Below are 27,656 nucleotides of genomic sequence, written 5' to 3' on the forward strand. Positions count from 1 at the left end.
TAAAAAATGTAACTATTAAATTAGAATGCCCAGTTATTTGGAAAATGTCTCAAAGTGAAAGCAGGATATTAACTGGGTTTTGTTAATGGTAAAAATCACATAAATAAGTGACAAATTATAATATTTAAAAGACTATCAGCATGTACACCTTTGATTCACAGTATTTGGTCATTTTGGCTGCCAAGTCACCTAAAGATACAACTAAGCTATTAATGCTGCAAGGGGTACATCTAAATGTCTAAAGAAAAAAACTATCATGGCTAAGAAACACACAAAACAAACTTCTGGTTATGAACTAAAACTAGGTGACCACTGTTAACACTTAAATTCTGAAAACAACAGCAATAGGAGAAAACAAATGGACTGATCTACAGAAGTGTTCTGCACAATTTGTGCTATACTTTACAATATTTGTCACTCATTGGATTAAGAGCCAAAGCCCATATTTTGTAATGAGTTTCTTTAATAATTTTGAGGTGAATACCATTACAAAACAGAGGGTCCAGGTTATTCATATTTGTTCACTTCTTTGTAGTTTTATAAAAATAGTTTTACCCATTTTGAAAATTGTGTATGTTGAAATAAATTTTGTCTTAACTCATTATTATGAGATTCAGAGCCTTTGTCCCGGTGTTTTTCTGGAATAACTTTTTTCTGTGCATTTGACAAAGATATTACTTAGCCATAGTACATTAGTGCCTCAGGTTACAAAATTATCCGTTCTGAAGCGGCCTTTGTAACCTGATTTTTTCGTATCTAGAACTACGTTTTACATGTAAATTGCCTAATTCGTTCCAAGCCCTACAAAAGCACCACAGTAAATTTTATAATAAAGCTAAATTGACCAATAAACAATGAAATACAACAATTTGGACCATTCAATACCTAACATAACCATGACTGTACCTGTAAATAAAGTGTGTTAGTTACAAGGTACAAGAAATACTGTACGTACATGTACATACGTATGTAGTAAAATGTGGAACCTTACCTATCGAGTGAGGTGATGTCCGAAAGTGACGACAGAGGAGGAGGACAAATGGCAGAAAACATGAACACTTAACTTTACGAAACACATTAAATAATGGCAGAAAACATTAACACTAAAATTTACGAAACACATTAACAAATGGCAGAAAACATTAACACTTCTTGATTATCTCCATCTTTGTCTCCATAGAAAGCATCCTCTTCTTTCCGTGAACTTCAGCAACATTCTTGGGACCCATGGCTAATACGTAAGTAATTAGCTTCACACACAACATGATAAAGTAACTTACAGTACAACGAAAGTGAAATCACTTAACTCGAATTTACGTTAACAAATGAAATATATGTGAACGAATGAATTCCAGGTGTTTACGATAACGCTGCTGCAAAAAATGGTCAAGGAACGCTTTTACATAGAGGCATGATGGGACAGATGCTGACTAATAGGAGAGCAGGATCTTACGGTGGTGACTAGCATCAGGAACCAATGGGAGAGTAAGAGGATGGTGGCGAGTCTACTGAGTTGGCGGCGCGCGAATTTTAAAATTGTTCTCAGCGGCCCAGGTGAATCTCGGACTTTACCCTTTCGCAACCTGAATAATTTTCGTACAAGAAGCAAAAAAATCTTCGTCTTTGCCTTCGTAACCTGGATTTTTCGTACATAGGGACTTTCGTATGTAGAGGTTCCACTGTATACTTTACATCCCCACCTAATTTTTGGCAGCATTATTTATTACTTACATTAGAAAAAAATATATTCATAAGAGTAAAATAAAGCAGCCAAAGCCAGTGGCAGAACACTCCAATGTATGGGTTCAAAGTTATATGTGACATAAACATATGACGACGACCGACTCCTCCCACAAGGTGATAACAACAAGCAGCTGTCTCTGAAATTCTGAATGAATATCCGTACCTTGTCAAGGCTTCAAGAATGGCAGCTATGATGAGTCATTGTCCCTGTGGTTGCAGGAGAGCTTTTGTGATTCGATTTGCACAACTGTTTAGAAGTGAGGAGGCCTGTGGCAAACCCTACATAAGCTTGAACAGTAAATGAATAATAGGGCCCTTTTTTGGGTAAGGAGTACACCCAGACATCCAACGCTACAAAGTTTTTGTCATTTGTTGACTTCCATAAGGTGCAGAAAAATAATTATATATGCTCTATAAAGTAATAGTTGTTGATTTCTTAGTAAAATATAACTTGTGGAACAACATTAAAACTGGCTTTGCCAAGAAAAAAAATGTCTCGAGTTATAATACATCACTGAATGACCGCTATAGGTCCCAGTGCTTGGTTTGAAGTCTAAATTCTATAATCCAATCTAATTCTGATCGTCACTGTCATATTAGGAAAAATATGAAAGGAGTTACAACGAATGCCAAAGTTTTCTTCACTTTGTTAATTAAATAATTTTTCAATGGAGAAATGGTGATAGAAAGTAATTTCTCAGATTACTTATGGAAACCCTTTTCTTCAAGGATTCTAGCACTTGACCTCATGGCATAAATCCTATAAACTACTACTATTACTACTACCACTACTGCAAAGTGTAAACAAGGAGTATTGGTTGTATTTCACTGTTGCCAGAGGTGGAGACTTTTTCATGAATAGCCAATTATCTATCAAGAAGGAGGCAAGTTAATGTCATAAGTTATGTCATTATATCTTTGAAAGACATTCCTCTGAGGTTGTTGGCGATGTCAACAAGAAGTTGGTGTTACTCTTATAATTACCAAAATTATGCAACTTTTGTAGTACAGAATAAAGTAAAAAATTAGGTAGGGATGTAAGATACCCTGTGACAAAGTATCATCTTTGTCAGGTACGTTGATAAAATTTTATTCTGGAAAAACACCAGGACACTGGCTGTGAATCTCATAGTAGTAATAAACGTTTCTTTTGAACAGTTACATTTATGATGGAACCCAAATAAGACTAAAGTAAAACATTCCCTTTACCTACGGTTCATCTTAGCAGGAATATCTATTTCTTAAAACACAAAACTAATTTCCTTCTATAAATCCATCTTGGTACATTATCAAGTAGCCCACATTCATGATCTGTGAATGGCCCCACATTTCGCACCCTCTGTTTAACAGACAAAAGAAAACCAGCCAGCCCTTCGTGACTCTGGATCCCCAGGTCCTCATCAATCAATACTTCACTTTTCATAAATTCTGGAGTCAGCAGCAAAAAACCATTATGCTAGGAGGCAGGACTTTTGTATTATTTATAATGATTTTGAAGCAGTTTTTGTTTCTGGAAAACTGAATTAATTTTACCACAAACAACAGATCAGAATTGCAAAACTGTTCTAACTGAACAGTGTTACATCCTTTCTTTTTAAGGGTGACAGCTGGAATGGAAACTGGCACAGTTGACTCATCCTGGCTCCTAGGGTTTGCATCTTTGCTATATATAACAAACTTATCAAATTCTGATTCTTGGTTAGAATAATTACATGCCATTAAATAACCTGTCTCCAAATTTCATAAATTGGTATAAAAACAGTTTCCGTTGCTTGCAATGGATAGGTTAGGTTACAGAAGGGCCAGGGAACCATAACCACAGCCACAAGGCTACACCAACTCATTTTTGTTTGTTAAACAAATTGTGTCTGGAGCATTCACACTATAAATCTGGACTAACTATGAGTAATCAGCCTGTGACGATAAAAACACAACTAGTATTCAACAAAGAAGTCCTTCAATACAACATCACCGTGCACACAGCAATGACCCTTTATATTAAAAATGTCTCTCACCTGTTTGGGAGAAGAATATTATATTTTTCATACAGAATATCAAACATGAACTCTGGCTTTTAATGCATAATTACTGCTGTGTACTTCATTTAACATAATAATGGCTAAAAGATACTGTACGCCGAGTAAAGTTATCCTGCTAAATAATTTGTGAATAAGTGTATGATTACCTATGTGACATCCTACAACTAATATGCTCTCAAAACCACTCGCTATAGTATCACTACAAATTACAGCATGATTGCAATAATGCAAATATTTTATTCCATGAGGTGTAAAACTCGTATAGCTTATAATAAGTTATTAACTATACTGCATATATAAGGAATTCTATCAATACACATATTACTCTGAAAATGTATTATCAATACAGTAAAATCTTTCTAAATTTGGCAGGGATGCTGGGGTATTCATAAAACAAAAAACAATACCATCATTATAATAAAGAGAATAATGAGATATAGCCTGTAAGTTCAAAACCAAAATTAGATCACAATGATAGGTAATCTTGAATCTTGGAAAAATACATGGAGTAATAAACAATGAAATGCTTCTTCTTTTTCTTTCTTAATTCAAACTAGAACTTTCTTCCTTTCTGATAAATTTAAATAAATGGTACAGAGCAATTTTACTACAGGTACAGTAATGCTCAAATCTCATGCGACATGATTCTTTTTGTATCATCCAGATTCTCAGACTCAACATGACGTTGCCATGTACAGTGTTAAACTTGTTTTTTTCATTCCTAATGTCAAACAAATCGAAAAGTTTGCGAATTCACAGCTTGCACTATTTTCCTTATGGTTATATAAATACGATCCCTTTAATGTATTGGTATAATTCATAATCCGTGTGATTTGAACTGATTTTTTTTTACACTACTTAGCTCAAAGTATAATGTGATAAGGTTTGTGGTGCCATCAAGGACAGCGTGCTTAACATATGTTGCTCCTCGGGTTGGTCAGCGTAACTACCTCTGTAGCATTATAACAGTAAACCTAATAAGCTCAACAGTCATCTTAACAAAATTTTTAAACTAGGAATATGAATTACAACAAGTTTTCTTTGATGGTTGAAGTTTTAGGCAGTGTTAGAGCTGCCTGGATGTTGGAAAATGATTTATAGGCCTAAAATAATAATCCAAGTCTTCTCAGGTCTAACCCCTGTTACTAATGAATTTATGTGTACATATTACCTGTTCTTTGAGGAATAAAAGATGATGATTATTTTGATTACATGTAGAAGATGGTTATTAATTAAAATACCATAAGTATTAACTCTTTCATATCTGCTTAGTTTTGAGCACTGTGTCCCCAGTTTTCCGAGGTGTCTGGGAGCGCTCGACAGTGCGAAAAAATAATTATTTCGAAAATTCAGCAAAAATATAAATTTTATGCCAACAATGATCATTTTTTTTGTTGCTGACCCTTTTTTTTCTAAATGTTAGTATTTTGTGGTTGAATAGTACAAATAAGAGTCCAGCCCTCTAAATACGAAAAAATGTGAGTTATTTAAAAAACTTTACTTTCTTATATTTTCGTTCGTAACCCAAAAACTATGAAAATCAGGTGAATGAATATTTTTTATCAGAAAGCTAATAAAATTCTCTAAATATCGTCATATAAATCAATGGAAAACGAATAAGTCCAGCCGGTGAAAAAATTGATAGAAAAAGAGGTGAGAAACAGAGCGTTCTGCCCGGCGCATGGTGAGAATTATCGCTAATTCTTTTTTTTTTTTTTTTAAGAGCCCTATCTCTGTTATTTTTCATTCAAATACCCTTGTAAATATACGAAAATGTAGAGGAAACATTGAAAAATAAAGGGAAAGTCAAGAAAAATGGCTTTGGTAATGGCAACAGTTTCATTTTGACGTTATAAGTTGATCGAAACGAAAAAAAATGTTACCGTTGTTAACATTATCGTTCGTAGGTCAAATGCTATAACAGTTAGGTGAATGAATGATTTTTTATGAGAAAGCCAATAAAATTCTCAAAATATCGACATATAAAACAATGGAAAACGATTAAGTCCAGCCAGTGAAAAAATTGATAGAAAAGAGGGTAAGACAGTGCTCTGCCCGGCGCATGGTGAGAATTATGCTAGAATTTTTTTTTTTTTTTTTTTTTTTGAAGAGCCCCTATTTCTCAGTTATTTTTCATTGAAATTCCTTTGTAAATATACGAAAATGTAGAGGAAAAAAATTGAAGAGTAAAAAGCAAAAATGGCTTTGGTAACGGTAATACAGTTTCACTTTGGAACGTTATTATCCTAAGTTGATCAAAACGAAAAAAAATGTTACCGTTGTCAACATTTATCGCTAGAATAACAATTTTTTGAAGGGCCCTATCTCGGTTATTTTTCATAGAAATTACTTTGTAAACATACGAAAACGTAGAGGAAAAGTTGAAGAATAAAGGGAGAGTTAAGAAAAATGGCTTTGGTATCAGCAACAGTTTCATTTTGGCATTGTAAGTTGATCGAAACGAAAAAAAATGTTACCGTTGTCAATGTCAACATTATCGTTCGTAGCTCAAAAGCTATACATAACAGGCGAATTTCTTCTTCCTACTCCAGACGAAGTAGTTCGATTAAATCCAACGAGCCTTCCAAGAAAAGTCATAGTCCATTAGAAGCCTCCCTATCTTGGCATCTTCTGGAGATTCAGAGCCCTGCCGAAACTCTTAATCGTCTCTTATGGGATGCACTAACGCGTTTTCCGTTACTTTTACCATTAAAAATACTACGCGAATGCATGGTTTTGGGAAAAACTATTTGTTTCCCCCCCTTGCGGGGTGGGACGTAACCATGTAAACAAAACTCTGTCAACAACAGCTCGCACGTGGGTCACTGAGTGAGACGGAAACGTCAGTGCGATCAGCTAATTTCATTGTGAGAATTTTACTATGCCAGGGATTTGAGCGTGCGCAGTACAGGAACTACTTTGCTGGAGTATTGATACCCGAGATACATGGTCCAAGGTATGATCTAGCCTATGGAAATCGCTACTTGTCCGAAAAAAAAAAAAAAAAAAAAAATGCCCCTACCATATGGAACACTTGTTTTTCAACTGATTTAAAATATTTTCTTAAAAGTCGTCCTGCATGCTTTTCATAAGGTAACCTGAAGTGCAAGAATGTGTAGATAACCTCATTTGCTTTCTAGCTAGAAATTGGTGAATGCTAAATGTAAAGTAAAGAAATCTAACACATCTAGCTCTTTCATATCCGCTTAGTTTTGAGCACTGTTCCCCAGATATCCAAGGTGTCTGGGAGCGCTCGACAGTGCGAAAAAATTATTATTTTGAAAATTCAGCAAAAATATAAATTTTATGCCAACAACATTCATTTTGCTGTCCTTTTTTTTTAAATGTTAGTATTTTATGGTGGAATAGTCAGAATAAGAGTCCCAGCCCTCTAAATACGAAAAAAATATGTTATTTATGTTATTTAAAAAAAAAAAAAAAAATCTTTACTTTTTTTTATATTTTCGTTCCTAACCCAAAAACTATAAAAGTCAGGCGAATGAATTATTATTTATGAGAAAGCCAATAAAATTCCCAAAATATCGACATATAAATCAATGGAAAACGAATAAGTCCAGCTTGTGAAAAAATTGATAGAAAAGAGGATAAGAAACATAGCGCTCTGCCCGGTGCAAAGAATTATCGCTAGAAATCTTTATTTATTTATTTATTTTTTGAAGAGCCCTATCTCCGTTATTTTTCATTGAAATTCCTTTGTAAATATACGAAAATGTAGAGGAAACGTTGAAGAATAAAGGGAAGGTCAAGAAAAATGGCTTTGGATACGGCAACAGTTTCATTTTGACGTTATAAATTGATCGAAACGAAAATTTTTTTTACCGTTGTCAACATTTATTGCTAGAATAACAATTTTTTGAAGAGCCCTATCTTGGTTATTTTTCATAAAAATTACTTTGTAAATATACGAAAATGTAGAGGAAAAGTTGAAGAATAAAGGGAGAGTTAAGAAAAATGGCTTTGGGGTCACTTAGAGGGAAGTGTAGGTGCGATCAGCTGATTTCATTGTGAGAATTTTACTACGCCAGGGATTTGAGCATGCGCAGTACAGCAACTACTTTGCTGGCGTATTGATACCCGAGATACACGATCCAAGGTATGATCTAGCCTATGGAAATCGCTACTTGTCCGAAAATAAAATTAAAAAATGCCCCTACCACACGTACGAAAAATTTCGGTAAATTTTACGTACCGCTACGTCAGTTGGATAGATAGGGGACAAGGTCTTTAGACTTGATAGGGGATAGAGTATTTTTACGTACTATTACGTCAGTTGGACATGAAAGGCTAGGCCTAGGAACAAAATCTTAGCTTTGACAAGAAAATAATTGCATAGGCGAATATTTGCTAGCATGTCATCATTTTTGAAGTATTTAAGAAATATAACAAATAATTTTGTATAAAAATCCAAATATTCCTCTAACAAATATAAAACGGATTTTAACGTCGGAAAAATCTTTGGGTGAGGTAACTGTGTCGACCTGATGAAAGGTTCCTTTAGGCAGCTTTCTCGAGTACAATTACTGCTAAATGTACCAGAGAAAAAGAGGGTCTGTGGAGTTCCAACCCCGACTGCGACTATCCAATACGGATATCGTGTATGTAACAGGGGCATATGCAAGCATAGCCAAGTTAATTTCACTGTCGCTACTAATTGGTGGTTGTTGCACCGACACTATGGTTGCATCACTTACGCTCCTACGCTGATATCAGTGGGCGCATTCTACTTTTGTTTATACATATTTACATTTTTTCAGCATTGAGGTGCAAAAGCAATCAAATAAAACTATTTCAAATTTTATGCTTGCTTTGGAAGCAACACGTATTAATGTTATGACAATTGTTTTGTCTTTTTTAACAACTGAACTGAGGTTTAATGATGCCTTCGTTTGGGTCAAATGCATCAGCAACGAGTGAACGAAAGTTTTTGAAAATGTTTCCTAAGTGTTTTTTTCTGAAATTTGGCTATATGTGATATTTTATTACAGTTTTGAAATATATGACATGTTTCACTCTTATGAAATATATTATGCCTTACTGTATGCAATAATTGTTTTTACATTGAAATAACAGATAAATATGGAGCATGTTAGGTTGCCAATTAGTGAATTTTGAACGCAATCCTATGCAGTCATGTAGCATGAGTTCTGAGCATCACTGTACTATAGCTGTCTGGCTGAACTATGTAATAATAACAATTATCACAAACCATACAAGTCTGCTTTTTCTCAGAGCAAAGGCCTATAAAAATACTATAGCAGAATTATGAGTCAAGAATTCTTATCTTTTAATAAGAACAAACTGTCATGAAAAAAAATTATCTAGCTTATGCTAGTTAAGAGATACCCTTTACATAATTTAATGCTGTATTTTTTTTTATGAAGATCTCAGGTTTGTAGCTATGAAAAATACAAATTGTCTTAGAAAATTTGTCATTTTAATGATTGAGGCAAGAATGATCAACAAAAGATAGCTTGCAAGACAGACTTTTTAAAAATAAAAACCCCTGAACTTTGGAATTCTAAGGTAACAAATTCGAAATATTTTATGCGTGAATTTCACTAGTTTCACATTTATGAAGTCTTATTCTTCATTATGTAGTTACGTCCCATGCTGGGTCTCTGTAGTTAATCTAACTTTTAAACATTGCTTCCAATTTTTGAAAAAGAAACCCACAAAATCACTGTTTATAACTTGTTTACTTGTAAGTATTTACATATTTTACTCAACACTCGAGTACTTTCAGGCCCTATCTGTGGCCCTTTCTCAAGAGAGACTGCTGAGCCTTGACCCATGCTGACAACCTACACATCTCTTGAGAAAGGACCACAGATAGGGCCTGAAAGTACTCGAGTGTTGAGTAAAATATGTAAATACTTGCAAGTAAACAAGTTATGCACAGTGATTTTGTGGGTTTCTTTTTCAATCTTTGGAAGAAAACTAATAGAAGTTTTTTATTTGGCTCATTTGCTTTCAATCTTCTCTGATTCTCACAGAATTCCAAACAATATATACAAAAATTTAAAGCTATATGCCCTGCACTACTAGTTAAGGATAGCAAATAAAAAAAATGGTGGTATTTTAAAATAAATTATCATAACAGATTTTTGCTAGAATTTAGTTAGAAACATCCTATCATCTACCCTCTATATCACAGGCTATGATAAGGACCAGGTGGCAAAATTTAGCATAATTTTTTTTTAGGAAGGTCAGCTTTCTGGGAGGTAAATTCATTTCCTATGAGAATATAAAGTTACTGTTTATGTCAGGAATCAGGATTTAGGAGGTTGAATTAATAAGGTTTTACTATATAATGTTATTAATGGTTTTTATAACCAAACCACTCTTAATTATCTAAAAATAACATATTACTATACTGAATATATGAATATCTTGGATTATTGCAATTCAGCTGCAAAAGTATTAAAACTCCAGACTACATACCTACACCCAAGAAGATAAAAAAAAATCTTAATTTCTTTCAAGCACTAAAAAAATTGATTTAAAAGCTCATATAAAAAAAATCATTATTCTTGCAAACTACTGAGATCCACTTATGGAGAGCTTTCTGGAATGCTTTAAAGTGGTCTTTACCTGGCTTTAATGAACTCATCACACTGCATGCACTTCGCTATCAAACTATTACAGTATAAGTTTTCAAAATGAAAACTGAACGAATAAGTTTCTTACCATCATGACTAGCAGTTGAGTCTCTATCACTGGACAACCTAACACCAGAATCAGCAGAGGACCCTCTGCCATTTGGAGTTGGTGTGGGAGTTGAAACAGGTTGCGGTGAACATGTAGGCGTGGAAGCTGTGGGGGTGGGCAGTCCATTGGTCCTGACAGACTCTGCATCACTGTAGTATCCGACAGAGGTGAGCTGTTTACGGACCTTCAACAAGTAAGGTTTACACTTTAGTTCAGTTGGACATCTTGAAAACTGGCATGTGAGTAAATCTGTTTATTCTTACACTGCTGAAAGTCAATCATGACACACATAACACAATAAATCAATATTATAACTGAATAGCTAAAACAAATAAAAATGTTCTCATCTGACTTCCAAAAATATTACACAAATAACAACCTAAAACTTAAAGAAATCCTAAGTCCTATTATACACCATAAACCCATCTTAAAACTGATGCTAGACACTAACCTAACCCTGAAATACACCAGTCTGAATAATAAGAGTATTACATGAAATTATGTTAATATTTTGAAGAAGGAAGTGTAATTGCTTCCGAGTTCCCAACCTGCAACCATCGTGTATGGATCTCATAAACATGTAAGGTCCCATCTGCCAAAAGGCCATATAAGATTATTCCCATGGAAAACACATACATGTAAAATACTTGATAAACAAGCAATAAATACCCAGCTTTCAATATGAAGAGATATAGAGTGAAAGGTTCTTTGGCCATACTCATGAGAATTATAAATTCTTAGTGGTTCAGTTAAGTTAAATCATTAAAACAACATTCCACTATACATATATGACAGACAGTAAGGGTAAAAACATGACTGTCTTCCTTTTTTATGCAGTCATTTGGATTTTAAGGGAAGCAAATAAAATGCATTCATTGCTGCAGAGTGGAAAAGCTTCCTGCTGAGAACTTCAAGTCATTATCAAGAAAACTACATCCTGTTGCAACAAGGGTAACATTTCCTTAACTGTATGCTTCTAAGCCAAATTTTGCCTGATATCACGATAAGAATCTTCTAGGCTGAGTCAAACCATCCTGATAAAATACAGTATATCTTCTTTGTTTTCAGCTTTGCCCATTTCTATATGGTGTTGCTGTTTCCTATTAGCCTTCTCCACCTTCCTCTGTCCAATGCACCCTGACTTCTTAAACCTTTCTCCAACATGTCATTGCTATTTTATCCTTCCATCTGAACTTTGGCCTTCCTCTTCTTCTTACCTCCATGTCCATCTCATAACCCGTATTTCATGGGCCTTCTTCAACACTTCCCCTACCTTTACTGTTCCTCTAATAAATTTATATCCAATCCTATCTCTTCTTGTGATGCCACACATCCATCTCGACATCCTCATCTCTGTCACATCCACCTTTCCATTCTTGAACCTTCTTCATCACCATGAAAACCATCGCTGGTCTGACTACACTTTTGTAAAACTTTCGTTTAACCTTCTGTCACACAATATCCTTGACGATCTTCTCCAGTTCATCCAAGCACCTCGTATTCTGATTTCAGAGTCCATATCTCTATTATCAGTCACATGTGAGCCAAGATAGTTGAAAGTTTTGACTCTCTTGATGTCATCCTGACCCAGTTTCATTGTTCCCTGTCTTCCTTCTTCCATCATCCACAAGTACTCAGGTTTATCCTACTTATCTTCAGAACTCTATCTTCAAAAGCATATCTCCACCTTTGTACCTTCAGCTCTACTCCTTCTCTAGCCCTGTCTTTCAACACTATGTCATCTGGGGACTTCTCTCACACATCTGATGCTATAAAATCCATCTCAAGGTTGATGTGGGGGCTGAGAGTTGATCATTGATGGAGACCAACCTACATTTTGAGTTTTTCTGGTTCCAACAGAGCTTTTTACTTGTGTGGTTGCTTCTGCATACATTGTACCAATGTAACAATTTTCAGAGACACCCTTCACCCTCAAACACCTCCATACTTTTTACCTAAGTACATGATCATATTTTCTAAGTCAATAAATACCAAGTGCAGTTTTTTTCTGTTTTACTCCCATTTTAAGACTCTCCTAGGGCTCACCTGTAGAGATTGTTCTAACAGAGTTGAAACTGGAATGAGGCTAACTAGAAGAAATTGGAGAGCTAGGGAAGAAACCAAAGGGAATAGATGAAAAGTAATTAGCAGATACCTGTAGAAAACCAACTACAGTGTGCTGCACAAGGAACCCAAAAGTCACCCTAAACAAGCAGGGGAATATTTCACTTCAACAGCAACATCATAGGTTTGTTTACTAAAGTGGCAATTGAGTCCCAGCAAGAATATTTTCTTATATAAATACTGGACTGAGGTAAGGCTGAACAGCTGAATGTGATGCAACCAACAAAAACTGTTAAAAAATACAAGGCAGATAACAATGTGGCTTACATCAAAGAGACACTACAGAGAACTATTAGTACTGTCTGCAGTGGGCAACATAAGGTAAACTGCAAGGGTGCCCATATAGGATAGATCCTATATTAAAAGGTATCAAAAGAGAAGTATAGTCTAATAAAGAAAAAATATAGATCATCAACCAAATACAAAATATTATTGCTATATAAAGTACAGTGGCACCTCGACATACAAAATTAATCCGTTCCGAGGAGGCCTTCGTAATCTGAGCTTTTCGTATCTTGAACCGCATTTTACACGTAAATTGCCTAATTCGTTCCAAGCCTTACAAAAACACCCCAGTAAATTTTATAATAAAACTAAATTGACCAATAAACAATGAAATACAACAATTTGGACCATTCAATACCTAACATAATACGTACTACATAGTACCTGTAAATAAAGTGTATTAGTGTACATGGTATACAAGAAATACTGTACATACATACGTACGTATGTAGTAAAATGTGGAACCTTACCTTTTAAGTGAGGCTATGTCCGAAAGTGGCGACAGAGGAGGAGGACAAACGGCAGAAAACTTGTTATGTAGTACGTACACTTAACTTTACAAAACACATTAAAAAATGTCAGGAAACATAGACTAAACTTTACGAAACACATAAACAAAACCGTAACACTTAACTTTACAAAAAACTGAAATTAAATTTTTTTTTTCTTTTTTTTATTTTTACATTTTTTTTACTTTTTTATACTTTGCGTTTTTAACAAAATTTCAATTTCTTCACCACTTTCAACTTTCTGTTTTTTCAGAGTATCAATTAGATCTTCCTTTTTGCTTACTCCTACTAAAGGCCTCTTTAAAAAATAACTCTCCAAGGTACTTTTCACAATGTTTCCTGAAACGACTTAGGCAAATGTCATCTAACTGCGCGAGCATACGACCTGTGTAAGCCTTTTTGGGGTGTCTCTTTTCTACAAATGATTGTCCTTAATTTCTGCCGTTGTCATAGGGTCGTCCTCCTCCTCCTCGCCACTGCTAGAGAACTCTTCTTGAATGACGTTATGCAATTTGGCAGGCTCCAACTCCTTCAGGTCATCCGTTGTAAGCTCCTCTTTGTGCTCCTCGAGAAGGTCATTGATGTCGCCCTCGTCGACGACCAGCCCCATGGACTTGCAGAGTGCAACGATCTCTTCAAGATCTGGTTGCGAAACAGTTTCAGGATAGTCAACTGTTTCTGAATCTGGACCAGCTTCGCCCACGTCGAATCCCTCGAAGTCTCGGGCGGATACGTCATCAGGCCAGAGTTTCTACCACGAAGAATTCAAGGTTCGCCTCGAAACCTCCTGCCAAGCTTGATCGATGAGTCAGATGCATATGACAACGTCGAAAAGCTCCTTCCAAAATTCACGCAAGGTGAGGTTTGTGGTATCGGTAATGTCGAAACATCTCTTGAAAAGATATTTTGTATACAGCTTCTTGAAGTTCGATATCACTTGCTGGTCCATGGGCTGGAAGAGAGGGGTGATGTAGGCAGAAGATAAAGAACCTTGATAAAAGAATACTCTGCTAGGATATCTTCCTCGAGGCCAGGAGGGTGAGCAGGGGCATTGTCCAACACCAGCAGACATTTCAGAGGGAGGCACTTCTCTTCCAAGAATTTCTTCACTGTCAGGCCAAAGCACAGATTTACCCACTCGGTGAACAAAAGTCTCATTACCCAGGCTTTCGCATAAGCCCTCCACATCACTGAAAGCTTCTCCTTTAGCACTTTGTGGGCCTTGAAGGCTTGAGGAGTCTCCGAATGATAGACAAGTAGGGACTTCACCTTGCAATCCCCACTGGCGTTCGAACAAAGTATGAGTGTAAGCCTGTCTTTCATAGGCTTATGCCCGGGTAGCTTCTTCTCTTCCTCCGTGATGTACGTCCGACGAGGCATTTTATTCCAAAAAAGGCCAGTCTCATCACAGTTGAAGACTTGCTGAGAACTGTAGCCTTCGTTGATCGTCATCTCATTGAACGTCTTAGTAAAGGCTTCGGCCGCTTTCGTGTCTGAGCTGGCCGCCTCCCCATGCCGCACCATCGAATGGATGCCAGTCCATTTCCGGAATTTTTCAAACCAGCCATGAGAAGCCTTGAAGTCTGGGGTTGGCGTTGATGTCCCTTCTCCTCCGTCGTCTTCGGCATGGGCAATCAAATTGCCGAAAATAGCGCAGGCCTTGTGGCAGATTGCTGTCTTGGTTATCGTATCGCCAGCGATTTCTTTGTCTTTTATTCACACAAGAAGCAGCCTCTCCATCTCGTCGTGCACGTGGCTCCTCTTGCTAGACAAAATAGTCACGCCCTTGGAAGGTGTAGCTGCTTTGATGGCTTCCTTCTGCTTAAGGATGGTGCCTATCGTCGACGGATTTTGGCCATATTCCTTAGCGATCACACTCAACCGCATGCCAGCTTCATACTACTTGATAATCTCCATTTTTGTCTCCATAGAAAGCATCCTCTTTTTTCCGTGAACTTCAGCAACTTTCTTGGGACCCATGAGTACGTATATACTGTACGTAATGAAGTTATGTAGTATACATATGTACTAAAGTTCTCACACAACAACAAGATAAAGTAGTACTACAACGAAATTACTAACGAATTTACGTTAATAAACGAAATCGTATAGAACGAACAAATTCCGCGTGCGTATGGTAACGATGCTGCTAACGAGTTGCCGAAGAAGAATGCCTTTACGTAGAGCACGATGGGAGAGATGCTGACCAATAGGAGAGCAGGATCTTATGGCAGTGACTAGCATCAGGAACCAATGGGAGAGCGGGAGGATGGTGGTGAGTCTACTCAGTTGGTGGCGCGCGAGTTTTAAAATTGTTATCGGTGGTCCAGGCGAATCTCGGGACTTTACAGCAACAACTTTTCGTAACCTGAACTATTTTTGTATGTAGCAAAAAAAAATCTTCGTATTTGCTTTCGTAACTTGAATTTTTCGTAAGTTGAAACTTTCGTATGTCGAGGTACCACTGTACATATAAACAACCTAGAAGAATGTTAACTAACTTTTGCAGTACTGTTATACAGCAACAGTAATATGTTTTAACCTCAAAGGCACAAGTACTCAAGGTGATAGTAAAAGTGCCATACCAAAATGGCAACAAGACATTATCTTTTGATGGTCTAAATCATTGTTACCATTGTTGGGAAACCAAAAACAATTACTCAAGTGATGCTCCTTTAATGGAAAAAAAATGAGGTTTGTATATTGTATAAGCACGATTTTTTCCCTAAGGGCAGTGAACCTGCATAAATGCCTTTTGTATACTTCTGTAAGGCCAAGGGTCCCCATGGGTCAAAATAATACTTTGATATTCTAAAACTGCACCCATAATTATTTGATTTGCAGTTTGGTTTAAACAGGTCTTGAAATGTAGTTTATATGAGTTACATTCTTCATTTCAGCATAGAGTCTTCAATTATTTTTAAATATATCAGTTACACTTTCAAATCAACTGATCCCTGAATAAAGACTCCTGGCCTTTTTGAAACATTGTAATTTTTCTATTTGCTCTGCTTATCACAATCTAAAGCCCAAGGAAACGGTTGTTTAGTCATTTAATGTTGTGGAGCTACCATGTTGAACCAAAGTTTCCTCCACTTCATTAAAGCATTTGTGGTCTTAGCTTACTGCTCAGATGATTGCTTCATACAACTACAATGTACATGCTGGTTCTATTGTCCAATTCCAAAATCCAGCCACCAATTGCACAGTGAGAATTTGATGTATTTGTACTGCAGTTCTAGTGTCTAACTCAAGTCTTATGCCATGCTAATTCAGTAATGCATAGTATGAAACCCATCCAGCAATAATACCAGTAAAATTAGAAAGCAAGACTGCACAAACAGCTATGGATAAACATTCTCATTAAAATTATGAACCCATTAAAAATCAACAATGCTGTAATTGTAGCTAAAACATTAAGAATAAGATGTATAATACATTTCTTATACTGCAGATCAGCAATGTCAAAATATCTTTACAGGTACACAAACTTTAAGGAGTTAAAATCAGATCACCCATTAGTTGCTAAAATTCATAAAAACAAAAGATATAATTTATAATGATAAGTAGCAAGCGTAAGGTAAATAGTTTTAAGAATTATGTCCATTAAAACTCGAAAGTATGTCGTAGCAACATGTATACTTATGTAACCAAAACTGCCACGAGGAAAGCTTTTCATAGTTTTTTTTTTACAATGCTAGCTCTTACTGGTAAGAGGATTAATAGCTGCTACTTAATAAATGTCCATTTTGGAAGTGTTAGACAATTCAAGAAAAATTGAAAAGAAAAAGCTCAAACACCCATCAATGCATCACAAGCAAAACCTTACTGTGTGAATATTAAAACAGCAATAATGAGACCTTTCTGCAACCGGTAGCAGAAGACTAATCTAAAATCTAAATTAATCCTACACGAAAGAAAAGCACAAACTGGAGCAGATGAAAAAGGTATACAAGCATATAATGTACAGTCAGGACTATGGTACCTCGGATGTTTGAAGAGGACTTTTGGAAAGACCCTGAATAACATTCTCTTTGACATCCAGTTTTGGAGAGAGTTTGATTTGAATAGGCATGGAACCATCCTGTTAAGCAAAACCATTACTCTTATAACATATAAATGATTACGTATATAACAAGAGTAGCTGGAAAACTATCATATGTATGTAAAAGTAGAAGACAATTTCCAAAGGATGTGACTTCTTCAGTTTACAGAACTTCAGTCACAAAACAGTAGTGAAAATCACTCAAAATTATAAAATAACACTAAAGAATACTAACTATGATGAGTATCTCAGAAAAGGAGCTTTATAACATAAATGTTTCTTAATAAAGACAGTTCAGAATGAAGAACAAACAGCAGAAATGGAATAAGAATTTTGAAAATGATGCATGAAACTTCACTGTATTTACTCTTTCTAATAAAACCAAAAATACATTATTAAATCTTTCTTTAGTTTACCAAGAGAAATACGCAAATCCTGCTGAAAGACTGTTTCTATTCCACATCAAAAATAATTTTTTCTCCCCTATCAACAAGGTAAAAATGCATTCATAGCCTGAGAAATGAGTTTCACTGCTTATCCTTACATTCTTCGGGGATAGAAAATTAAATCACATTTCTCAACATGAATTTCCATCTAAATAAAATTTATCAACCTGGACTGTCGTATCACTTACACAAACTACAGTATCACAACTTCTCAGTAGCACCTAAGATATGCAAAATGGAAATGGCAAATGAAAGTGTCCCAAATGTTCATTCCTAATACTATCAATATTTGGAGGCAAATTTGACCTTATGCTTTAATGGACAAGTTTCCTTCCTGGAGAAAAACGGAACAGTATCAGGATGCAAATATTTCTGATAGCTATTAGTTACCAATATATAAGGCATGTCCCCGGTTATCAGTGGGGGTTCCATTCCAACAGTTTGACGATAAACGAAAATCAGCAAGAATTGAAAATCGGCAGGCTATCGGCACCAATAACCGGTTATGGCACCTCTGCTAGGTGAGTATCTGTGCCAATACTTGATTATTGGCGTCGTTAACCAGAAACAGGCGCATTTCAGCGCCAAAAACCAATGATTATCAGCGCTAGACAAGCACCATAAAAGCAGATCGCCAATAACTGACACTGCTGATAACTGGGGGCTGCCTATGTAAATGTACAGTAACTTAGTATCTACTACTACACCTACAATTCACAGGACCACATAAGAATTGCCAGGTACTGGACACAAGCTAAAGCTAACAACAGGATGAACGCAACCTAAATCATAAGTTTTCATAATAAAATGGCTAAATAGACTTTAATGTAAAAGCTCTCACACTATTACAATCTAATTACGTACTTCATTCTCAATCTGGTATAGTGATGCCTTTCCACTATAAATAGCCAAATTCTACTAAAACCTAAAATGTTTAATTACCATTTCAAGATCATCTTGAAGTTTCTTTATTTCAGCTTCTTTCAAGCCAAGCTGTGCTGACAACTTTACTACTTTTTCAGACTCATCTCGAGCATGTTTGAGAATATTCCACTTCTCCCTCTCTGTTTCATCTCGTTCTGCAGCCAGATGACGCAGAGATTCATCACTTTCTTTCATTCTCTGCAGGCAACCATGTGAAAAATTAAATGCAATAAATCATTCACAACAATGCAAAGCTGCACAACTTACTGAATAAAAAATATTTTGAATGCACATAAAAAGATATACAGTATTAATAGTTTATGCTTGCATATCTTAAAATGCAAATTAAGTACAGTAAAGAACAAAAATAAAGCACTGTACTAATAAAGCACTTTTTATTTCTGAGTTGTTAGAGAAATAATATAAGGAGTTAAGCTCTTAGTTAAAAGACCTGATAAAACATTTCTAATCACAGTACAATTTGAAGATGTTTTGTAACTTTATAAACAATTCAAAGCCGTTTTTATTCTGTTGTAACTTTTCATGCAAAGCATTTATATAAATTTCCATGTTCCTGAAGTATATTACTGGACCAAAAGAATTTATAACCATATCAAACTGACATACAGTATAGGGGCAATTTTCTGATCATTTTATAAATAACATTCTCTACTTGGTTTTGCAAACAAACTATCCTCAAGGACTTGCTTTACATTTGACAAGACCTTTAATGTTTTTCATGCACACAATAGCCTTCCATAAAAATGACAACATAATAAAACAGATACACTTTACATCTTACTCAAAGTAACTTTTCTTGGTTTAGTCAGAGAAAAAAGAACTACTGAAGTTTTAACTGCTGAAAAAAGGCTATCATATATTCTACCAAAATTGAGTATAAAACACAGTTCTATTTTAGTAGTGTATTATGAAAATTATACGTCTTACATAATCACAAAAGATGGACCTGCACAACAACAACCATTAGTAACCAAAAAACCTAATTTTCCTTACTTGTTCATAATTCCTTATGAAGTCCCTTAGTTCTTTTTCTTTATCCTCTAAGGTTGCATAAAGCTGTTTCATTTGGTTGAGGAGATCAAACTTTTCTGCTTTCAAACGCTTCCTGTCAGCTTTTAGAGCTGAAATAATCAAAAGAGAGTCTACAAGATGTGTTCATAGTGAATTATGAATAAACAAAAAGTGTAATTTTACATTCATAAATTATGTGAGTGGCACCTCAACTTATGGAACTCAACTTTGCGAATTTCAATATACTTGATTGACTCGCCCAAGCCCAAGAAGATATCTGGTAAGTATAATAGGTTTATCGGACGGTGGGCTGAGCATGTCCATGCAGGCAACCTCTGGTCCTTAGTGGATAACCAACTAAGTATGCCAGAAGTTTCACAAAAGAAAAAATGATCACAGACACACACACACACACATACACACACACAAATGAAGCTTTCCTGTTTGTGCCTGTGAGGATGGGCAGTAAATAAAAACATGCAACCAACGATTTCTTCTTTATGCGTCACATAAGGGAAAAGCATGTACCTACTTTAGGTCCACTGTAGTGTTACACATTTCTCAGTATACGTATATGCTTTGTGTGTGTGTGTGTGTGTGTATCAGTTTTTAGCACTATTAAGGATTTGGAGTTACTTATATTTAAAAAGAGACCATGTTTATGTTTTTTTTTATACTGTATGGGTTGTTGTAAGCATAAGTAAAAGTAAAGTATGGGCACATATTTTTTGCAGATATATCTGAATTTGAATACAGTAATATGTAAATAAGTATTTTAAATTAAAGGATAATTATAAAGTACTTGTTGGGGTAGGCTACATATTACTTTATGGGACTGCACTAAACTACAAGCTATCTACGAGAGTTGACCCCACGTACCCCATCGTGTAGGTTATATACTAGGGTAGACATCGTTACTTTGTGGATTTCATTACGTATCGGAAGGGCTGGATCCCTGAGGTGTACATCAAGTTGAGGTACCACTTACAATATAATTTTGTATTCTTTCATTTCTAATTAAAGAAATATATGGTAGAAAATTGGTGGAGTGGAGGTTAGATGAATAAGAAACAAACTTTTGCTTCAAAGATGTCTATTCATAAGAATGCTGAATATAGTTGAAACCAAATATACTGACAATACAGTGTGGTACAGTACAGAACAGGGTATACATAATAAAACTGTATCCAAAATACCTGAGAGGGCTTCTTTAGCGTGGGTCAATTCCATAGTCATTTGGTTGATTTGAGGCTTTAGTTGGAGATCTTCTTCCACCATTGATTCCTTCACTCTCCGTAATTCTTCAACTTCCCTTTGCAATGATCTATTTCTTGCTGAAAGCTTCTCATTCTCCAACCGTAGTTGCGACATTTCTTCTGCCAGTTGGTTGCTTGAACTCTCACTGTGATCTGAAAATAATGTTCATAAATATCATTAATCATGTTCACATAGCGACTACAAATATACTTGATAAATACTGAAACGGCATCTAATAGGTTAAGTCTGCCATAAAATATCTTAACATTGCAAATAAATAAAAGAATTTAACGTTAGCTTATCTTTTAAAAGGATGAAAGGACTACAATTTTGGACACTAAAATCCTGTATTGAAAGCCTTTAAGATTCAAAATCAGGAACAAATATGGAAGATCTGGACTGAGTGACACAGAACAGAAGTTGACAGGAAATACAGGCAAAGGCTTTGGTATATCTTTGAACAGTCCAAGTTAAGTCCACTGTTCTTATCTGTAAGTTCTTGTTAATCTAGAATCATATACAGTAGAGTACTACATGTATTTTCGCATCCAACTTCATGACTGGAATGATCAGCTCTCTCCTTTCATAAAATGGAAATTGCATTTAATAATGTACAGTATACGTATGTGCTACATGTAGTTTGAAGAATGAATTTTTCTTTCTTTATCAACATCATTTCCATGCCATCATTCTTAACCTTTGCATATTAAACTTTACTATCTTGGCAATATTATTCATTTAAACCATTTAAGACTGAGGTAACCATAACTTATCTTTCACCCAGGTTTATCTATTTAGTGGGACCACATGAAAAGTAGCTACGTACTATGCACTTGCATTTTTTGTTATAAGTATTTCGGGAATAACCATAAAACCGCAGACATTTTTTCAATAAATGCTGCAAAACTGCTGGGTCTAAGTTTGGTAGCTCGTATGTGTTTTGTTCCACAAATATTGAACAAAGTACAGTATAAAGGCACTACACACTGATTCTCATCTTGGCATGTGATACAAAAGTAATACAGTAGTACTACAGTTCATTTCTACTCTCATCAAGTACCATACCATAGAAACTTTATATTATTTTTCCAAACTTCTGTCCTATATTACATTATAACATGACTTACACTGGTACTTTCAAGATTTTTAGATGAGCTGGTGCATGAATGAAAATACAAACTGATGTATCACAATTGACACACTAACTTCTCAAGCTTAACTAAATTTTGAAGGACAGGGGATCTAGACAGTAGGTCGTAACCCAGCTCCCCTCCCCATTTGGATAGTTTATCCCAGAAGGAGGCTATGTAACAGTGCCGGGGAATTCTGGGGGTGGCAAAAACTCAACCACAAAATAATAGTCATGACTCTATATTCTAGGTAGGATTAGGATGCTCCTCTCCAAGGTGGGATTTAACCATTTCTTTTCTGTGATTTTTTTTTCTCTAACGATGAGAGACATGAGGCACACATTACTCCTACTGCTTTGTGTTTAATTTGTATGAGAGTTTATTTCCATCACTAGGAAACCTCCAGTTCACCAGGTGTTTTTGTTCTCTTTTGTTAAATGGCTAAGGGTATAGGAAATGCAAATACATATTACGTGGTTATTCCAAATATGTTGATGGAAAACATGAAATCAGTGACATAAATGCCACGTGTTTCATGTTCTACGTAAAAAAAAATCACGGTAATTCTATAGGAAAGCTCTGCTTGACGCGTTTAGTACCAGGCCCACCGGTATGAGCGCAAAAACGTAAACGCATGATGGTAAATTAATCAAATTATCTCATCTGTATTGCATTACATACAACCAATTTTGTATTGTTCAGTCAATATATTTTATCAATTACCATATTGCCTTTGTCTCACATAATTACCATAAATATTTCAATAATCCTGAACTGTGCTTTTAACTTGGCTATCGCAATGTAATAATGCTATTTCTAAATAATGGTATTTCTAAATAATTACTACTATCCTAAGCTAGGCTACATTTTGTGAATTTAGGCCTTAACCTTATAGCCTAGTGCTTGAAAAGTTGACAGAGTAAACATTCGGTCTCAAACAACAAACAGCCTTAATAAAAAAACAAAATACAATCTTCTCATAATAATGTCACTTTATATGATAGGCTCAATTGGTATACTGACAATTTCTAAGAAGTTATGAGCCAACCACAAGAAATAAAGTACACTGTACTTATTTTGTGATTGTTACTTATCTTGGTCTATCTACAGGTGCTCATCGCCAAAGACTTGGTAACATGAGTTAACCACTCAGACAAGCAAGTATCGAGGAAGATGACATCTAGAAAAAGTCCATACTTGAATCTTGGTTATTTTTATTATTGTATTATATAATTATATTAATATTATGTGTGTGTGTATGTGTGTGTCTGTGTGCGTGCGCGCCAAATAACTAAGTGTCGTTTCCTGCAACAGAGGTTGGTCAAAAGTCAATAAAAGTCAATAATAGTTGAGTAAGGAGAGAGATGTATAAGAATGCCCACAATAGCCAAATACACGCACAAAAGAATACCGATTAGCAGTACGTTCACTTCACTTCAAATACAATTTTGCTCTAATGACTATCATACGATCAACCCTCTCCCGAAACTATCTCCATATCTTCATCCATCCCAACTGTTTAGAATTACAAAATTTCAGCCTATACCTATTCTTTCCCAGCAATTCTGTAAGACCAAAGACCGATTACAGGCTTAATATTCGGGAAAAGAAATATGCATGTGTTGTCACACACACACACACACATACACACACACACACACACACATATATATATATATATATATATATATAATATATCATATATATATATATATTATATATAAAACATACATACATACATGCATAAATGCATACGCATGTAAGTACGTTAGAGACTGTAAAACTAAACAAAGTAAAATACAGATAAGTGATCATAAAGTCTGTGTACAGACTTAATGTAAGTTAAATTAAATTTATTGCCACTAAACAATGAAAAAAAAAGCTTAATGAAAACAGCAGATGAAAGTCGACGTGTGTTCCCAACACCATAATTATCCTTCATTGCAAACAGGGCTCGATCTCCTTGCCTGCCGCCATTTTACTGTGTTATCCGATATGACAGCCAATAGCGACCTACCTCACAGAAGAAAAAAAATCTAAGTGGATTCTTATTTTCACGAAGATTTTACGTAAAACAAAATTACACCTATTATTATGACAAGTTTTTGCGCCCACGTGAAGCTTTCTCTTGTTACCAGAAACTGTATTTTGATTGTCTAATGTCACAGTGAGCAAGCAATATTGCTTGGAATTGCTTGCGCCTCTTTAAAATACGCTTGATAACTGGATTCTTCAACATTTTAAGATGCAACAATATTGCATAATACATGTAGTTTTAACTGTACGTGAACTGAAATTAACGCCGAAATAACACTGTACGTTATATATATATATATATATATATATATATATATATATATATATATATATATATATATATACCATACATACATGCACACACTATATATATACACTAGCTGTACCCGGCCACGTTCAGTCTGGTTATATAAAAAAGAAAGAAAAGAGAAAGTTCCTTTCTCTTACTCTCTCTCCAACCATCACAGTCTCTTTCCCTCTTTCTTCTTCCTAACACCCCATCTACTCTCTCTCACTTCCTCTCCCTCCCACGTATATATAAAATCATTGAGTGCATGCGGAAATACCAGTAGATTCGTTAAAATTTCTGAAGTTGCACAACTTCAAATTTGTGGCATGGGAATGACAATGAAAAAATGCTTTTAAAACTTTAAACGTGTTCCAGCTAATAGCATACTCCTAATAAACAAAGAAAAATCACGATTTGCAAAACTTCGCCTAGGTTAAGTACTTGAGCGAGCCACTGATAAACCTCGTCATAAGCTTCGAAGGAAAGGAATCACCAAGTTCGAACCGACCACAAGATCCAGTGTATATATATGAGAGTGCCAAACGATCCAGGGTCTTAAAAATGCTCCTCGTGTCAAATTTCGAAGTCATCCCTGCATGCAGTCAGAGAGAAACGCAACTCGCTTCATGGTACTCCCGGGTATCACGTCCTCAGACCGCTTGACAAAAGCAACAAAATAGGCGACGAGAACGAATTAAATACATTGTATACAGTAGTACATTACTGATTCGTAAGAGAAGTTTACAAAAGCATTTTACATAGTGGCTGACAACCCTTGTCCAGGGTGACTGATGTCTCAAAAAAAAAGAAAAAAGTCCGTACTAAAATACATTAAAGTTTAATTTGAACACATACATTTGTGGTAAAAAAAAATTCTACGAATGTTTGAGCAGGATACTCTTAGCGAGTGATTGCCGTAGAAAAAGAAAATTACACCAAACCCTTATTCTATTTTTATAATAATATTGTCTTTATATAATGGGTAATTGGTAGTTCTTGAAAATAAAAAACTAAACTTCCTTCCATATTATGCACAAAATACCATACTAAAAAATAAATAAATCACGGATCATTTCCTTCACTTTTTGACTACTGCACTGGCCCTGCAATAAAACCTTGAGTAATGTCACTTGGCCACTCAATTAACTTCAAAATACGTACAACAGACATGATCTTACGTTAGAAAGGATCAAACTTGGTGCACAGTAGCCAATCGGTAACTACGTTGCACTGCTATACACCATTTTTTTATGTTTTAAGTATTGCTCCCAACTCTCTCTCTCTCTCTCTCTCTCTCTCTCTCTCTCTCTTCTCTCTCTCTCTCTCTCTCGTCTCTCTCTCTCTCTCTCATCTCTCTCATATCTCTCTCTCATATAATTATATATATATATATATATATATATATATATATATTATATATATTATATATAGCATTGGATGTACATGTTCGATAATGGCTTAGAAATAAAGCCGAAACCGTTCATGGTTTACACCAGTCTTTAATTTTCCTTGTGGTAATAGAGATATACAAATCATGTGACAGTGTTAATGCTAATTTGTATATACAATATTATATATATATATATATATAATATATATATATCTATATATATATATAATTATATATAATATCCCTTATATATTTTATATATATATATAATAATTTATGATAGAGAGAGAGAGAGAGAGAGAGAGAGAGAGAGAGAGAGAGAGAGAGAGGAGTTTAAAATGATTACACCCTTAAGGGATAAAGAAGGTTATCTTTTTCTCTCAAAACCTACAATTGTTTTAATCCAACTTAGTTCATAAGATAATTGCATCTGAGATAACTAGTAATCGATAACCCAGAAAACACACCCAAGTACAGCTATCTTTTTTAAAATTGAAATATTCTTCTTAAAGATATCAGAAAATGACCTACAAGGCTGCTTAGCTCCTAAAAGATTTATATGAGGTTTATAGCATGAATAATGACAAAGAAGAAAATGCCATCTGGAACGTGAATCTAAAGCTAAAAGCCCACCTGGTTTTTCAGTGGAAACGCCATCTTTTTCTCATCTGGCGCGGGACGCAAATACAATTGTTGCCAGCTTTCGGTGACCTCTGTTATTTCTACAGCTTCCTGGAATACCTCGCTGTCGTCTTCCTCTTCGGTTTCTTTATTTCCTTCTTTAGCTGTTTGTTTACTTTTTCTATCTTTGTCTTCGGTCTTAGTTTTAGATTCTTTTCCCTCTTGACTACTCTTACAGGGTGCATATTGTGACAGCTCCTTCCCTTTATCCGAGGAAACGGTTGCGGTGGTGGACGTTGGATTATAGTTATCAATGTACAAGTGTATTTCGCTCACTACAGTATCCTCTCCGGTTTTCGAATTCGCAGGTTTGGACCCACCATCTTTTGACTTTGAATACTCAGAAGCGACCACTTTCGAGACATCTTCATCCAGAGCGGCGCCAAAACGTAAATATGTGATGTTGTGGTTCATACCAATGACTGTTGAGACATCTACGCTCGCATGTCTTCTGTTCTGTGATTTGTCTGACCTGTTACTAGCGTGGCTGTCACTGCTGTTTAAAAGATACTCCTCGATCTTCTCGATCTTTTCTTCGTAAGGCTCCAGGCACATCTGAATACCCTCCTCTTTCTTCCTCTCTGCATCTATGTCGTTGACATTGACAGCGCTGCCAATGACCAGACCATCTTCGTCATCACTGATGTTACACTTTTCCAGGCTTGCATCTACTTTCCTCTTCTCTTCTTCCAAACTCAAGCTCTTCCTGTTGTGACTGCCCGACTCTTCTAGTATAGTTCCGAGTCTCCAGTCAGCTGCGTTTGTGGCAGTATAAACTACTGGACGGTCATTTGGGGCCTCGGGCAGAAGGCAAGGGATTTTCGTAACAGACGGTGATGATACTGAAAGATTCTCTCCCTCTTGTAGCTCCAATAGCAATGATTCAATAACTTTAGTAGACTGGGCTGGAATATAATAGTCTGATCTCTTTTTACTAGACACACTATCAGGTGTTTTTTTGTTAATAATATGGAGCGAAGTTGCAGAATTTTTGCG

The 27,656-nt window shown here is 35.5% G+C and overlaps 1 protein-coding gene across 1 annotated transcript in view; it reads right to left on the reverse strand.

The window, feature by feature from the left end:
• The window catches only part of LOC135217677 (microtubule-associated protein futsch-like), a 97,203-nt gene that overhangs the window by 49,866 nt on the left and 19,681 nt on the right, over positions 1 to 27,656 (reverse strand). Inside the window, exons 2-6 of the mRNA XM_064253646.1 lie at positions 21,073 to 21,285; positions 19,859 to 19,986; positions 18,863 to 19,042; positions 17,415 to 17,513; positions 10,491 to 10,695 (exon numbers count right to left, since the gene is read on the reverse strand). Coding sequence (XP_064109716.1) covers positions 10,491 to 10,695; positions 17,415 to 17,513; positions 18,863 to 19,042; positions 19,859 to 19,986; positions 21,073 to 21,285 — 825 coding nt within the window. The remainder of the gene's footprint in view (positions 1 to 10,490; positions 10,696 to 17,414; positions 17,514 to 18,862; positions 19,043 to 19,858; positions 19,987 to 21,072; positions 21,286 to 27,656) is intronic.

The sequence above is a fragment of the Macrobrachium nipponense genome, chromosome 7 (genome assembly GCF_015104395.2).
Source record: "Macrobrachium nipponense isolate FS-2020 chromosome 7, ASM1510439v2, whole genome shotgun sequence".
Classification (NCBI taxonomy): domain Eukaryota; kingdom Metazoa; phylum Arthropoda; class Malacostraca; order Decapoda; family Palaemonidae; genus Macrobrachium; species Macrobrachium nipponense.